Consider the following 17,168-nt stretch of genomic DNA (forward strand, 5'->3'; position numbering starts at 1 on the left):
CTGTTCAGTCTTGGGGCCTGTTTGCTCTCTCCAGAGGCAGCGAGTGTTATCAGTGTACTAAGTATTCTTCCAGACTTTTAAGAGATACCATTAGGTACTACATGTATATTCACAGAGCCTGTATAGCCTGGTTTTGTATGTCTTTTTTTGCATAGTTGCTTTCATTCCGTGTCAGCCATTGTACACTAATCTTTTTTGCTTAACAGAACTTTATCCATTTAATATATATAAAACCTAGCTTATTCCATTGTACTGTTGCATGGTATTCAATCCTGTGATTGTTCTACATCTGTTTAAATATTTTTTTTGATAGAGGTTCAGATGGTTTCCAGTTTGTCTTTATTATAGATAGTATAGTATTTGTGAAGTATGTGATCCCTTATTTGTCCTATATGTGAAAGTTGTTAGGTTTATTGAGTGTGTTATTTACATACAATAATTTTATTGTTCTAAATGTACATCTCAAAGAGTTTTGACACAGTTGTGGAACCAGGACCACCATCAAGCTATAGAACCTTTAAGGAGGATTTTAAAAAGCTATATGCCAAGACTATTCCATGAGGAAAGAATATTCTCCTCAAAAATTGGTGCTGTCACAACTGGATATCCACAAATGAAAGCATTAAGTTGGATTTCTGTCTCACAAAAAATACAAAGTTAATTCAAAATGGATCAAAGACCTAAATGAGAGTTAAGGCTATAAAACTTTTAGGAGAAAACATAGGCAAAAATGTTTATGATCTTGGATTAGGTAGTGATCTCTTAGATGTGACCCCACAGTCCAAGCAACAAAAGACAAAATAGGTGAAATTGACATCAAAATTAAAAACTTTTGTGCTTGAAAGGACTGTCAAGAAGGTCAAAAGACACTCCAGAGAATGGGAGAAGATACTTGTAAACCATATATCTGGTAATATATATATCCATAATACATGAGAGTGTATACTTATTGTGATGAGCACTGAGTAACATATAGAATTGTTGAATCATATTGTACACCTGAAACTAATCTAACACTGTATGTTAATTATACTTGAATCTTAAAAAAGTCTAACTAAAACATGGGCAAAAAGTTTGAGTAGATACTCCTCCAGAAACGTAGGTTGATGGTCAACAGGTGCATCAAAAGATGCTCAACAACGTTATTCATCCAGAAGTGCAAATCAAAATCACAATGAGATACCACTTCAAGTGTGGCTTGATGGCTAGGATGGCTGTAATAAAGAAGATACATGGTGACAAGTGTTGGAAAGGGTGGGGAGAAAGCCGAACCCCACACAGCACTGATAGGGATGTGAGTGGTACAGCTGTTATGGAAACCAGTTTTTCAGTGCCTCAGAAAAGAAACAGAGTTACCACTTGACCCAGCAATTCTGTACAATATTGAAAACATACGTGTTTTGTGAAAACACAAAAACTTATACAGGAGTGTTTCTAGCACCGTTATTCATAATAGGCAGAATGTGGAAACCAAATGTCCATCACTTGATGAATATATAACCAATTGTGGTATACTTATACATGGAATATTATTCAGCCATAAAAATGAAAGAAATTCTGACCCATGCTATAACTTGGGTGAAGCCTGAAAACATTATGCTAAGTGGAAGAAGCCAGTTACAAAAGGCTACATATCGTAGGAGTCATTTTATTTGAAATTTTCAGAATTGGTAAATCCACAAGGATGGAAAATAGATTAATGGTTGCCATGGGCAACGAGGAAAAGAGTGGGCAGTGACTACTAATGGGTATGGAGTTTCTTTTTGGGGTGATGTGAATATTCCAGAACTAGTGTTGATGGTTGATGGGTTGCATGACTTTGAATAAACCAAAAACAATGAGTTGTACACTTTAAAAGGGTGAAGTTTATGGTGAGAGGTCATTTCCCTATAGCCAAAAGTTAACATACCTTTAAAATTTGTTTTGTCAATAATGGGTGAGAAATGATTTCTTTGAGATAGGTTTAAAAACAAAAGCAAAATATAACACGCACCAGGTGTTAATAGTGATTATTGCTGTGAGCTCTGATTTCAGAGGATAATTTACTGTTTTTTGTTATTCTGTATGATTTGAAGTTTTTGTTCACTTGTCATTTTAATGGAAATAGTAAGACTCTCAAGTTCAAATAACTAGAACTCCCAAATCTCACATCCATTCTGCAGCCCCATCACTTGTGCAAATCATTACCATTCCTCATAATTTTGGTCCTTGAGTGATAATTCTGAAATCCTCCAGCCCCACACTGAATGAGTGTGAATGCCACATCTTATTAGCATCTGGGGTGGGTTTGCCTGGAACTACCCCATAGTTTGTTTTCCTCAGCCTTCCCCAAGGCAAGAGCTTCACATAAACATAGATGTTTGGGATTAAGTATGAAAGCTGTGGCCAGAGAATAGAGGAGTTTTTTTGTTTTTTGTTTTTTTGTTCATGGGAGTAGTAAAAGGACAGAATTGTCTGATTTTATGTAGAAAACAAAAGTCTTTCATCCGTCTTGTTTTAGCCTCTATTTTCTCAAATATCCAGGCTATTGGCTACTCTGATCTGAACCTTTATCAATGATTCATAAACTGATAATTGGCTCCAAGAATCCAAGGAAAACATTCTTCAGGACTTCTTTCCTTTGTGTCTTTTTTAAAAATTATTTTTAAATGCTCTGATCCTAGAAAATGGGATACGTACATCTTGTTAAAAATACTAAACAGTTTTGGGGAAAAAAGTTTTATTACCTAACAATAGTGTTTGCTTACATAATTTTTTTGGTTCACTCCTAATTGGCATTTTATTTATTTATTTATTTATTTATTTATTTATTTATTTATTTATTTTTAAGTTATTTATTTTGAAGAGATGGAGAGAGAGAGAATTTCAAGCAGTCTCTGTGCTTTTGGTGCAGAGCCTGCTGTGGAGCTTGATCCCACAAACCATGAGATCACGACCTGAGCTGAAATCAAGACTCTGATGCTTAACTGACTCAGCCACCTAGCCAGCCCCCTCATTGGCATTTAGATTGTTTCTCAGTATTTTTGTTGTTACAAATAATGCTGTGATGAAGTCCCTATAATTACCTGTTTCTGTACTTATTCAATAACCTTTTAAGGTAGATAGAGCAAAATTGGATTTCTGGGCCAAATGTTATATTTTGATACATATTATCAGATTGCTACATAAAAAAGCTTGACCAATTACACTTTTTTCTTCTTTCTTTGCTTTGTTATGTTCTTGTCCTGTCTCAAACACTCTCTTTTACATTTTTGAGACAGTAGGCCAATCTTTATTGATACCTACTGTGTCAAAGTCAAAGCTAGATCCTTCCCCTGCAGTGTTTTAAAGCTCAGGTTAAAGAACTTACCCACGATGAAAGTAAGTTGCCACCAAGGTGTGAGTCCAGGTATCATGGATCCCACCTCAAGCAAAGTGGGGAGGTAGGAATATGGATGTTTATAAAGGATTGATTTATATCAAACTGTAGAGTGCTTTGGATCCCAGGTTATGCAGGAGGGATCTTGTCCATTCAGTAACCAGCAGCCACATGAAGGTTTCTGAGCAGGAGATGATGTGATGATAGTTGTGATCTAGACTCTAGGATACTTGTTTTCTTAGCTCTTGACATGGATTTAAGCAAGGCATTTTAGGCAGACATTCTAAATGAGTGGGTAGTCTTGGGGGGGACATCAAAGAAAGAAGGACACATTATTACTTTCTTTCCCATTCTTTGCCATGGAATGTGAGAAGAATGGCTAGCCACTATACCCAGAAAATGAAATATGGGCAATTTTTTTTTTCAATTTTTTTTTTTAAGATCAAGAAGGCTTGATCAATGTTTCCTCAGATAGATCCAGTTTTGGCTTCCCGCTGATGTCTCTGCAGTTTGTAGCACCTTCTTGGGCAAGAGCTACATTGTGATTTCACGTTTCTTCAAGCACACCAGCTCTGGCGCTGTGAGCTCCTCACTGGGAGAGGCATGCTTTCCACTTGCATAAACCTTACATTTCAAGATAAACTTATTAATTTCTTACTATTTTGTGTTTGGTCCTATTTTCAAAAATATATCTATTCAGTAGTTTCTGATTCTTTACCTTCTAATTGATTTTTACAGTACTATGTGGAAATGTAATGGATACACATTTCATTTGGCTTTAATGATGGACATTTACTTTATCCAAGCAATTCTAAAAAGACAGTTACCTTGTAAAAGTATTTTCTTGGGCTTTGCTCTTTATGAGTTCGGGGGTAAGTCATAACTTTTTTGTTATCTTGAAACAAGGTATTAGTTCTTATCATCAGTGGAGACTCACTCTGTTGATGATGTTGCCAAGCTGGGTTTGTTTTTGCTTTAGATGAACCAGACCATTCTCTCATGCTCAGCTTGAGTATGTTAGTGGCCCGTATCTTTACCCATCTAGCTTTTGCTTATTCACTGATGCTTACAATATAAACCTTATTTCTGAGATTTAAAATGGGCAGTCTAGGAGAGTGTGGGCTAATAACATTGGATATATCCAACACACATTTATGAAATATCAAAGAAGTTCTTCCTGGAATGTAGTAAAAGGAACAAAAATGCCCAAATCAGACTTTACACCCAGATTAAATAAATGGGATGAGCAGCTGTTTTTAGTTCATAAAATTTTCATTATAATTGAAGTTACACACATGAATATTCTTCATTCTAATAAGATGTAAAATATTTTGTACTTTTTATTTTCAATTTCTGCGTTAGAACATCTGAAGTCTTGAGTGTTCATCTGGTGAATCACAAATAGTGTAAGTTGCATGTTTTGAGGGGCTTGATTGTTGGGCATTTTGTGTGTGTGTGTGTGTGTGTGTGTGTGTGTGTGTGTGTGTATCCATTTTTTCCTTGCTTTTTTTTTTTTTTTCCTAGTAGCAGATTTGACAGTTTGGTGATTTCTGTGTGTTGGGCACCAGCCTTTTTGGTTGGCCTTCAAACTTGCTTTCACTGAAGTATTAAAATATTCTGGCTTTGTTAACTTTACTTAGGAATTATTTCTAAACTCCATTCCTAACAGTAAAGGGCTTGAGGGTATAGTTATCAAATAGCCTGGATAAATACCACCGTATTCATCCCAAAACATGACTCCCTATGCTCATATTGGCCTTAATTTCCAGGGCACCAGTGGGTGATCAGACAATTACCAGAATGCACTGCCAGTTACAGAAACTGAGCAACAGGGCCTTTTCTGTGTAAATATGACATCTGGGCAGGAATCTGATTTTTGGCTCAGTAACACTGCCCTGGAAAAGGTACTCATGTGCTTTTTATATTTGTGTTTACATAGTTGGAGTCTTCTCTGCCTCCCTATCCTGGTGTATACTGAGGATACCCTCCCCATCCTGTGTATACTAGAATCCTGAGGACACTGTAGGTCAGTGCTCAGCTGCTTGCAGACAGTGCTCTGTGTTATTTGTTCACTGAATGGCAGGTCTTGCTTCTTATGGGCTGAAATGGGGATGAGGGAAGTGAAAAGGGATGGAATTGTCAGGAGGGGCAAATGCAAAGTGGGAACGTCCAATATGATTTGGTAGGGATTCAATGTAGAGGAAATCTTGAACTGTTAATAGGAGACCTTGCTTCTGATTTTTGCTGCTTGATCACTTATATATACAGTTTGACTTTGGGAAAAGGGACAAAGCTGGCCTGAACTCCCTCATAATGTGAAGATTTAATAAGACAATAAAGGAGAATGCTCTATACTTGGAGGGTATAAGGCAGTAGACAATGAAAGTTGTTGGAACTAATGGTGAGTAAATGCTGTTTTCAAAGGGAGGGGGCCCCTTAAAGGTACTAACTTTGAAAAGCAGACTAAGCTGATTTATTGAAATAGAGGTGATGATTGAATCGGAAACAAGGATGTTGGGCTAGGGAGAGCATCCAATGCCATTTATGAGTAAGAACTTTTGAAATACCTTAGTCGGTGCCTTTTGACTTTTTATTCTCATCCTCCTTGCCCTTTGGTTTGGGCTGTGTATCAGTGCAGGATTCAGGGGGAAGGTTAAACATGTAGATTCATTGTGTTGGCTCTAGTTGTGTAGGCCTGGGGCTGTCTCTTGGGAATCAATGGTTCTTAAGTTCTTCAGGTGAATCTGTTGTGCACTTAGATTTGGGAGCCCCTGGTAATTAGTCAGTATCCTGCAAACATACTGCTGAAACCTGTCAGTGTTGTATAGCATGACCAGTTGATAATCTGGCCCTTCAGCAAACAGGTAAACACTTTTTACCAGAAACACCCTCTTGGAAAGTTCAACAAAATTCAGTTGAGGGCCTTCTTGAATTTATGCAAGGAAGGTGTTGTTAGTGGAAGGAAGGGAGGAAGAAGGGAGACTTCAGTGACTCTGATTAGTGTCAAAATTGTGTTGCATTGTTTCCTGTTTTGGGTCAGAGGTGCTGATTAGATTTTCTTTCTTGCAGCACTTAAATCTGTAGTAAATAAATAGGTTGAGTATTAAAAATGACAGTATTTTATCACATGCATGCATATCCGGCAGAACAACCTAAAGGTCTTAAGACAGCACACCAGGAATCTGATGCCCATCTGCTTGGTCTCAGGATGTGCCTCCTACATCGGGTTGAGAACTGACACCTGGGAGCTTGGTTGTTGTCTTTCCAATCAAGGGTAATAGTGGTAGCTAGGCAAGGAGATGGAGAATAAAAAAGCCAGGCTGAGGTCAGTTTCCTGGTCTGCATTTAAACAGCTATATTTTGAGACCTTTTCTGTGCAGGAGGTCGAGGCAGCTCCATTCTATGTGCCTGACCTCAAGAGGGTTGGAGAATTGGGAGGAATTTAGGGGATAATTTATGGGGTAATATCCCTCTGCTCTAGGATGACTCAACAGACTCTTGTCTGAAGGTAGCAAAACCTGGCCCCTCATACAGGTCTAGTTTGGGTGAGTCTTTCTCCAGGTGTCCTTTATTATCATACGTTAAAATAATCTTTCTTGTTTGTTTTCTACACGTATTTCCTGCTCATTGTAGGACAGTTGCAAAATACATGTAAGAAAAAACAGATTATGTTCATGCCCTCTTCAGGTGTGTGCTTTTCTAGTAGTTGGCGGCTCCAAAGGGAGCCAGTATTCTGACCTCCATCCTTATAGCTTAATGCTGCCTGTTGTTGGTCTTCGTGTGGAATGGACTCCATACTCTGTTGTATCAGTTTTCTTTTGCTAAATCTTGTGTCTGGGAGCCTCATCCGGGTGTATCAGTACTTTTTTTCCCAGTGTTGGGTAGCATACTGTAGTTGCTACAGTTTATTTACTCATTCTGCAGAAAAATCACTTTTGCAAACATGGAATCCTATTGTACATAGTATTCTGACTTTTACATTCATTTAACATTACATTTGGGACTGTCTTTCCTTATTAAATGTGTCATTTTAAAATGACTTTCTATGGTTGTTTAGATGTATTCGTTGGATAAAATTATTCTAGTGTGTTTCATTAAATGTCTGTGCTGGGCATTTGCATTATTTCTCGTTATTTGCTCTTATAAATAATGATGTGAGGAATATCTTTATAGGCTGCTCTAAGCCCTCAACTAAGATTATTTGCTTAGGACATATTTTTAGAAGTAGATATATGAGTCTAAGGGTTTGTATGTGTTTGAGGCATTTATTAGGTTAGGTATTGCTAAGCTGAAGCATGCATTTCTAAGCATCTCAGAAAACTCCCCAAGGGCATGGCAGTTGGCAGTGTTGTATAGACCTACTTTGGAATTGGGATCAAGAATGGCTACGCAAAAAAAAAAAAAAAAGAATGGCTACGCAATTTGCAAGGCCCAGTGCAAAACGAAAATTCAGGGTTCCTTGTTTTAAATGTTTGAGAACTTCAAAACCAGTGACGTCAGATCATTTAACTAAGTGGGTAGCCCTTCTGAGAGGTGAGCATGGTGCGACTGATGTGTCCTTGAAGTCAGCACCAAATGGGATGCACTGGGAGGCCTGATATCCCAAGATAAGACTCTGATTGGACAGGTTCACAAACTGTTACAGATTTTGAAACTTTGCCCACCACTCAGGATGCCAGTAAGCTTGCACTGAATAGACATTTTTCTAGGTAGTAGGATTGTGGGGATAGGGGATCTGAGGTTAACCGTGTGGATTTAAATAGTGGTTCTGTCACTTATTTTTATGAGACTTTACAAATTTGCATCTTTGGACCTCAGTTTTTTTTTTTTTATCTGTAATATGGGGTTGTATTACCTCATAAGATTGTTGTGAGAATTAACTGAAATGTGTGTATATAAAGGACTTAATACAGTGCTTTACCACAGTAGGCTATTAACAAGTGTAACCTATTATAATTGGTTATCAATTCTTAAACACTGCTTTAAGAGAGTGAGCCTCCCTGACCTAAAATAAGTACCTCCACTAGGCTATCGGGCTCCTGAGATTCCACCATTTGATTATTCCTTAGCATTATAGTATTCCCTGCTGCAGCTCACTGTTAATAATGAGGACTGTTGCTAATAACCCATTCCCAGGAGGCGTTAGAGCAGCTTGGCGGGGTGGGGGGCTCTAGGAGTGGGGGTTAGAGAGGCTAGTGGGCTGTTTGGTTTCACATGGCTGGTGTGCAGAGTGTATGTGTGATGTGTGATAGCAGGGTGGGGAGGAGGTTGGTGAGAAGAGAGGGCTCTGGAGCCTGAAGGGCTTTGGATGCCAGAATGGGAGGGAGAGATTCATTTCCAAGTGGTTTAGGGTGATTGAGTGTCACCTAGAAGTTAATGAGGTACGAAGGTTTGGGGATTGACCATACCTGGAATTTGTGCTGTGAGCATTTAACTTCTCAGACACTGTTTTTGTCTTTGTGTAAATGGTAATAATAATGATGGTAGTATTAAATGGCATTAGTAGTTGTAGGAGTAGTCATAGTAGTGGGATTAGTATTATTAACTAACATTTATTGAATGGTTACCCATATCACCTCGAGTGCTTGACACATAAGACCTTATTCACCTTTGGAACAACCTGCGTCATAGGTGTCATTAATCCCATTTTACTGAGGAGACTGCACATCACAGAGCATCAGGGACTTGCCTATTAGGCAGGTTAGAGATGAGATGTGAATCCAGGTAATCTGACTTCAGGAGCTCCACCCTTAATCTCTGTTGTCTTTTTCTGTGTGTGTGTGTGTGTGTGTGTGTGTGTGTGTGAGAAGGCTGACAACTGCTTAGTACTTGAGATCTCTGTAAATTGAATGGGTTCTCTGCAGAAGCATTATGTCATAAATGGGCTTGGTCAGATGGGGTGGGGCAGACTACGTGTTCTGGCTTGGTAGATTTCATGTATTCTCTGTGTGACTGCTAGACCCAGGGGCTTAGCAGGGGCAAGAGCAGGCAACCTGACCTGCACACCCTGCCTTTCTTTTGGGCTACCCCTCTGTGGTTACAGGAGAATTCCAAAATCACCATGATTAGAACTGAGATGTCATCACAACAGGAATATCTGTGGGAACTTTTTTTCCCCCTCCAAGACACTTTAATTAAATCCCATCATGAAAACAATTAGGCAAGATTTGCCATACCTAACCAGTCAATAACTCAAGGACAGGATCTCATTAAGAGCTTTCGCTTTCCCGGAAACTGCCATTTTGAGGACTCAGAGCTGGTGGCTGCGTGCTCTGGGAATTAATTTATCCATATTTCCTCTGAGCTTTTCTTTTTAATTTTCCCAAATCCAGAAGGAAACACATTTTTAAATGACCTAAAAGTAGGAGACTGATTGTACACACCGCCATTCACTTTCACAAAGGTGTTCCTAAGTTTGAGGTGTTCTTTCCCTGTCATGATTCCATTGTCTTCTGTGTTGACTTACGCCTGCCTGTGGACAAAGCAATAGATGTGGCCTGGATACAGGCACTGCGTGAGTGAGTGAGCCTCCTCTTTTAACATAATTTTCCAGATACTGTGGTGTCTTATCTCTTAGCCAGGTGAGGGCTGCCCCTTACAGATGTCAGCAGGTAGAAATCTTGAGATACTTGATTCAATTTCCCTGACAAAAGTATTGAGATGAACTATAAATTGGCCCATTTTTTTTTGCTTCCTTCTCTTCTGCACCCACTTTCCTTCTGTCCGTGCTTTTGTTCCTAATGCGCTATTGATTTTCCACCAGGGCTAGCCATTGAAGTTGCCATTGAGGCAATAAAAAATGTACAAATACAACTATCTAGAAAAACCGTTGACATCATCTAGTAAAGACAGACCCAGAAATTCAGCTGTTAGGTAGTCTAGAGGCACTTGTGTACATATGTACCTGGATGCATTATAAAATGTTCATCTTCAGTAGAATGGACAAATAATTGCGAGTATTTTCAAACAGCGGAACACTATGCAGCCATGAAAATGAACAAACGACAGCTACATGCAATAATATGGATGAATCTCAACTGAGCATGCAGGGTTTATTGTCTGTGACTTAGTGAACAGTCAGTGACTAGATCAGCATGTGTTTAGGAAACTGGCTTTGGGCAGTGTGGATTATAGAGAGTCCACACTGGAGACAGGGATCCCCCTGAGAGGCAGTTGTCCTGGAAAGAGAAAATTGCTATGCTAACCCCTGGCATTCCCAGTAGCAGGGGAGAGAATGACACGGACTGTTGAGAGACGTTAGAAGAAAAATAAGTACAGTCTGGTGACTGATTAAATGCTTGGGTTGATTAGAAAGGGAGTTTACTTCCAAGTCGCTGAGGCCTCTAATATCATGGACTAGGAGGATGATGGTGTCTTTAACGGATGTAGGAGCAGGCCTGGGGTTTTGAAGCAATGGATACTGAATCTACATGCAACCAAGCTATATGATCTTGAACAAGTTATTTATCTTCTCTTTACACAATTTCCTCACATATAAAAGACAGAAAATGTTTTAAGAGTAACAACCTCAGGGACGCCTGGGTGGCTCAGTCGGTTAAGCATCCAACTTGGGCTCAGGTCTTGATCTCATGGTTTGTGGGTTTCAGCCCCGTGTTGGGCTCTGTAATGACAGCTCAAAGCCTGGAACCTGCTTCGGATTCTGTGTCTCTCTCACTCTCTGCCCCTCCCCCGCTCACACTCTGTCTCTCAAAAAATAAAATAAACATTAAAAAATTAAAAAATAACAACCTCAGAAGATAATATAGTGTCTGATACATAATACACTCTAGTATATGGTTTTTGAAGAGTGAAAGTGACCCCGGATATATAGCATCGTGTGATGCAATCCTTTCTTTAGACATAACAGAGATAAAAGATAGATGTAGGAAAACTTGAATCATCTTTATGTCTCTTGAGTGAAACAAACACTACAAGTTTGGGGGCAGTAGAAAATCTTAGAACAAAAGGCACAAAAACCAGAGGTTATATAGTGTTGGAAAGGGAAAGCCAAGGAGGTGACTTAATGAGATTTTAAGTGAATGGTAAGTCAGAAGTTAGCATGTACTTTTGCTGAGAATGGTTCTTGGGAGCACAGAGCCTTTAAAAGAATAACTTTTTGTTTATATATAAATGATTTTCAAGTCCTTACTATTTGCGTGATTGCCAAGTAATATATATTATAGAGAATTAGTAAAAAGAACATAAGGAGATAACACCCATGATTCTAATGTCCAGAGATTCTTTTCATATTTCAGCTCTGTCCATTCATCTTTCTATTCGTCCATCTTTTTTTCTTTCTCCTTCTGCTTCTTCTTTTTAAAGAGCTGAAATTAATCTGTATATTGTTGTATAACCTGCTGTGTTTTGCACAGGAGCTTTAAAGAATGCTTATCTAGCATGAGGGATTTAGGTTAGCTATGTGTAGTAGGAAGAAAATGTCTGATGTGCTTTGTCAATGAATTATTGAGGGAAAGTGCAACATTTCCTTCTCTGGCAGTCTTAAAATATACTAGGATAAACTCTCATTTCAGTGATGGTAGGGCATGACCCTGCTTTACTGCCCTGTTATTCTTTGATATGTGGGCAAACCATGAGAGTGCTTTTCTGCACACTTCCATCTCCCAAAAGTAGCAGAAAGAAATACTGGTTAGAATATGATGTAAGAGAGACTTTTATTAATCCCTCACCTACACTTGCCTTGAGGACTGAAGAGTTTATCTCTCCCAAGAGTGTAAGACTGCTCAACTTTTCATTTTTAAATATTAAAATCACTGTAAAATTCTACTCTGACTAATCTAGAATAAAGACAGGAAAGATTAGTGTCACTAGGATGTAGTTTTACATGAACAAATCATTTTAAATAGGCTTAAATCTAAGAGGTAGAGGCTGCTTTGCCTAGACAGACTATTTGCCTAGACTGTTTATGTCACATTGGCTAGGATAGCTGTGTGTGTGTGTGTGTGTGTGTGTGTGTGTGTGTGTGTGTGTGTGTGTGTGTGGAGGGAGGGGGGGAGAGAGAGAGAGAGAGGAATCTGAAGGCTTCTTTTTACTGAATGCACGATTTGCATGTAGGGGCTACCGCTACTAGAGAATTAGACAGAAGGTCTAATAAGAGTTATGATAACTTTGATTTGTGGCTCTTCTTGACTTTGTACTCACCTGCAAACTCTTAACTAGTTCTAGTGTTCTCCCAAAGGCAAGTTGGTCCATAGATTGGTAAGGTGGAACATCCTTGGGGGAGTGAGGGCCTGGGGGTAATTCTGCCATCTTTCTGATGTCACTCTCAAGTGTTCTCTGTTTTATGAAATAGAGATAATTTAATATTGGTAGAACTCTAAATAGCAGAGTGGCACACCTTATCTCAGCCCCCCTCCCCTCCAATCAAGGCTTAAAGAAGTCATCCCAGGCTTCTAACTTTCTAGTCTCTGTGTCTACCGTCTGTCTCCCTCCCTCTGTAGTAATAGTGGCAAAATTTAATGAAGGCTTATTGTGTCTGAGGAACAGTTCATATTTACTTCTCAAGATAGTTGTGAATGGAAGATACTATGAATATTCCCGTTTTTACATATGAGAAACTGAGTTAAGAGAGTCTTAGTAATCTAACCAAAGTCCTACATCTGATAATTATCTCAGACTCAATTTTAAAAGGCCATTTTGCCGCATGGAATGAATATATATATATTCATAATAATATATACATATATTTTAATTGGAATTAGTTAAGTTTATTGTGAGTCAAGAACAACATTTTATTTATGTATTAAAATATTTTTTTTAAATGTGTATTTATTTCTGAGAGAGAGGGAGAGACAGAGCATGAACAGGGGAGGAGCAGAGAGATAGGGAGACAGAGTCAAAAGCAGGCTCCAGGCTTTGAGCTGTCAGCACAGAGCCCAATGTGGGGCTTGAACTCACAAGCCATGAGATCATGACCAGAACTGAAGTCGGATGCTTAACTGACTGAGCCACCCAGGCTCCCCAAGAAGAACAACATTTTAAAGATAGAGTACAGATCTCCTGACTATCACAATTTTACATGGGATTATGTAGTCTTAGCTATGACTAGACATCCTATATTCTGCAGTAGTTACACTTAGAATAATGAAGCTATATATATTTTCTTTTTTCTCTTGGCTTAATTGGCATATAACATAGTGTAAGGTGTACAACATAATTTTATATATGTATGTATTGCAAAATGATTACCATAATACACACCCATCACCTCTCACACAATTATTTTTGTGTGTGATGAGAAAATTAAAATTTTTCTTTTAGCAACATGAAATATTCTTAACTTGAATAAAACAATTGCTTATATAAACTGTAAATCTCTTTTTAACAAAACTTTTGTTGTAACAGGCAGTTATTGAATTATTATGGATATTGTTTTGTGTTGACGTTAAATGGTAATGCTTTGGGAAATCTCTATAGTTTAAATATCCAAATGTAGAATGACATCAATGATTTTTTTTTTTTTTTTTTACAGGACAGAGTTCATTCAGAGAGGCAGAATTTCAATTACAGGGGCTGGCTTTCTCAACTGCATTTTGGAGACTTTTGCCAGCACATTCTTAAGACAGGGAGCCCAGAGGGTAAGATTGTTTTTACTTTGAACCAATATTTATTTTAAGAAATCATGAAGATTCCCGTTGGGTTATTGAATAAGGCTCCTGAGCAGACACGATGAGAAAAAAATACAGTTTATAAACAAACAAATAAAAAATAAACAAATAGATGCAAAAATAAGTATCTTTGCTAATTATTGCATACATCCAAATCCAAGTAAAACTTCAATGCCATTTGTGACCCATTAAATTAAAACTATGCCAGTAAAGAATATGTAATAATATGGAGAACTAAGAGATATAATCAGAATGAGTAATTACATTTTCAGTATATTCAGTATGATGACACCCATTTAGTGAAAAAGATAATAGCTAGGATTTATTGAGCACTTATTATGAACTACTCACTGTAAAAAGAATTTTTATTTATTATTTAATACAAACCTTTGAAGTAGCTATTTTTGTTGTTCTGTTATTATGGATGAAGAAGATACAGAGACCTTGAGTTCCTGGTTGTCACTTCTTGTGTTTTTCAAATTCTGTGGGAGTTTAGGGTTCCATGAAGGTGATTTAGAGACCACCTTAGAGTCTAAGGTTGATACCCTGTTTTAAATAGAGCTATTCTTGGGGCACCTGGGTGGCTCAGTTGGTTGTGCATCTGACTTTGGCTCATGTCATGATCTTGTGGTTTGTGAGTTCAAGCCCCGCGTTGGGTTCTGTGCTGATAGCTGGGAGCCTGGAGCCTGCTTCGGATTCTGTGTCTCCCTCTCTCTCTGCCTCTCCCCTGGTTGTGCACTGTCTCTCTCTGTCTCTCAAAAATGAATAAATGTAAAAATAAAATAAAATAAATAAATAGAGCTATTCTATTTTTAATCTGTCTTATATAGAGAAATTTATATGTCTCATTTTCTTGCCTTCACAGCATTATTTTCAAAACGTCTTTAGGGTAAAGTCTATTCCTTATGCATTATGATATGCTTATTACAGGTGTTCTGAAGTATTGAGAAATTATTATTTAATTTTTATTAACTTGTTTTATATATAATATTGTACTTTTAAATTGTTGTTGTTGTTATTGTGATAAGGGGCATAATCACTTACTTCCTGGATTTACTCAGGACATATGCTATGCATATGTTACCTTGTTTTGTCTTGTAGAATAATAGGTTTAATGGCTGGTCTGAAGGAATATTGTTGTGGCTCAGGATTATCTGTAAAACAAACCTTTGTTCTCGCTTTGCAGATCTAGGTTCAAGAATGAGCCTGGACCATGATGTGTTAGTCTGGGAGGCTAAGGATGATGAACGAGTGTTTGATACTGTACTGTACTCCATAAACATACTGTCAAGATTAATGGTGTATTCCTGTCTCAGAAATGCACATATCCAGACTGGCCCAGCCTGTTGAAGCTGGGCTTGAAGTGGATAGCTGGGCTTCTAGAAGGTCTGATATGACCTTACTCACTCACACATGATTGGAAGTTTTTCTGCTATATTGCAAAGTATGCCTGTGTAAAAACCCACATGTTGTGCAAAATTGCACCATGAAATTAATGGGTCTGATGACAGAAATAATTTAATTGCCATATCCCTGAGTATCATACACTCTTTTGATCAAGATTGAGAAAAATTTTCTGTAAAGAACCAGATAGTAAATACATTAGGCTTTGTGGGCCAAGAAGCAAACTGGAGATATTATGTTGGGGCTTTATAGCAAGAGAGAAACAAGTTTCCACAATTTTTTTTTATTTACAAAATTAAAAATATAATAATAGTTGAATTTTTTTGTAATATAGTTCTTCTGATCAGAAAAATGGGATTCCATTTTGTGGGAGAATATAACATTTGGCTAAATTGTGATTCAGAGTTAGTGTTCCCTACCATCAAATTGCAAATGTTCATTTGTGAAAACCATTCTTGTGGATCACACAAACACTGGTGGTGGACTGGATCTGGCCTGTGGGCTATATAGTTTGCCAACCCCTGCTTTAGATAAATAAATAGTCTTTGATTAATTCAGATGGGTTTATGTTCGACCTGTCCATCAATCTGAACCTTGTAATGACTTTTAACCATACAGTGGTTGTGGATATTCTGATCCTGTGTGATGCGTAAAGTGAACATTATTAGTCCCATTTTATCGATGAGAAATGTCTTGGAAGAGTTAAGTGCACCTAATATGTGGGTGGCTGCTTGTCTGCCTTTTTCTTACACGTATATGTGGAGCACCTGCTTTTTGCTAGGCTCTGTGGTAAGCATGGGCTTTTAAATGGATTTACTCAAGGTCATAAGGAGAGCAAAAGGTGGAGTCTGAACTCACATCCCCATGTTTTACAAGTCTTACCCCTTGCCACTTTACTCTGCAAGATTTTTCAGATAAACAAAGCAGATGGTTTGCCCACTCAGCACCTTTGCTGTGTATCAGATGCATTTGTGTGGTAGTCTTACTTTCTCTGTAGTTATTAGGACTCTTTGGTTATAAATAATAGAAACTACTTTAGGCTAGCTCATTCATTGTAAGGGTACAAGGGCCGTGAGGCAGGCAGGCTTCAGAATGGTCTGCCCTGGGACTGAGAGATGCCAGGAACCCAGATACTATTCCTTCTTCAGCACTTGTCTATAAGAGTATGCATCTGTTGTATTCTCTTTCTTATCATGTGGGCCTCTACAGTCCAGGTGTACATCTTGTATAGAGTTTTGGCCAACCAAGAGACTGTCTGCTTATTTCATTCATTTTCAAATTCTTTGGAAGGGACTCCTGTGGGCATTTCATAGGTCAAGCGTAGCCAGGAGGGTAGACGTCAGGTTTTACGAATATGGCTCATCCCAGGTCGTGACTGGATTGGGTGGGAAGTCATGTCCCAGGGAAAAGGGTGGTGGGATGGGTAAATACTCCCAAGGGTTTCTGGCGTGATATCACAGTAGATTGTATGTTCTTGATGGGAGAGAGGGGGTTTTATGAATCTTAATTCCAATTCCCCTCAACCCATCATAGCTTGGGCAGCAGTCCTACATTCATGTGGAAATGGGTAGAAAGGAGATAGAATGCACAGCTATATCTCATTTGGTTTCTGATGAGTATTATCTGGAAATCATCAAGTGGATTTAAATTTTTTAAGTTTATTTATTTACTTTGAAAGAGACCTGGGCAGGGGTAGAGACAGAAAGAGAGAGAGACAGAGAGAGAGAATCCCAAGCAAGCTCCACACTTCCAGCTCAAAGCCCGATGCAGGGTTTGAACTC

General features: G+C 38.3%; 1 protein-coding gene across 9 annotated transcripts in view; it reads left to right on the forward strand.

Annotated features, from left to right (window-relative positions):
• PRELID2 (PRELI domain containing 2) overlaps positions 1-17,168 on the forward strand; it is a 189,657-nt gene that overhangs the window by 20,073 nt on the left and 152,416 nt on the right. For all 9 annotated transcript variants that reach the window (XR_009262729.1, XM_058732857.1, XM_058732851.1 and 6 more), the window contains one exon: positions 13,848-13,953. Coding sequence is in view for 8 of the 9 variants with exons in the window: in XM_058732857.1 (XP_058588840.1) it covers positions 13,848-13,953 (106 nt within the window). In the remaining variant the exon portion in view is untranslated. The remainder of the gene's footprint in view (positions 1-13,847; positions 13,954-17,168) is intronic.

The sequence above is a fragment of the Neofelis nebulosa genome, chromosome 1, assembly GCF_028018385.1.
Source record: "Neofelis nebulosa isolate mNeoNeb1 chromosome 1, mNeoNeb1.pri, whole genome shotgun sequence".
In the NCBI taxonomy this organism is placed as follows: Eukaryota; Metazoa; Chordata; class Mammalia; order Carnivora; family Felidae; genus Neofelis; species Neofelis nebulosa.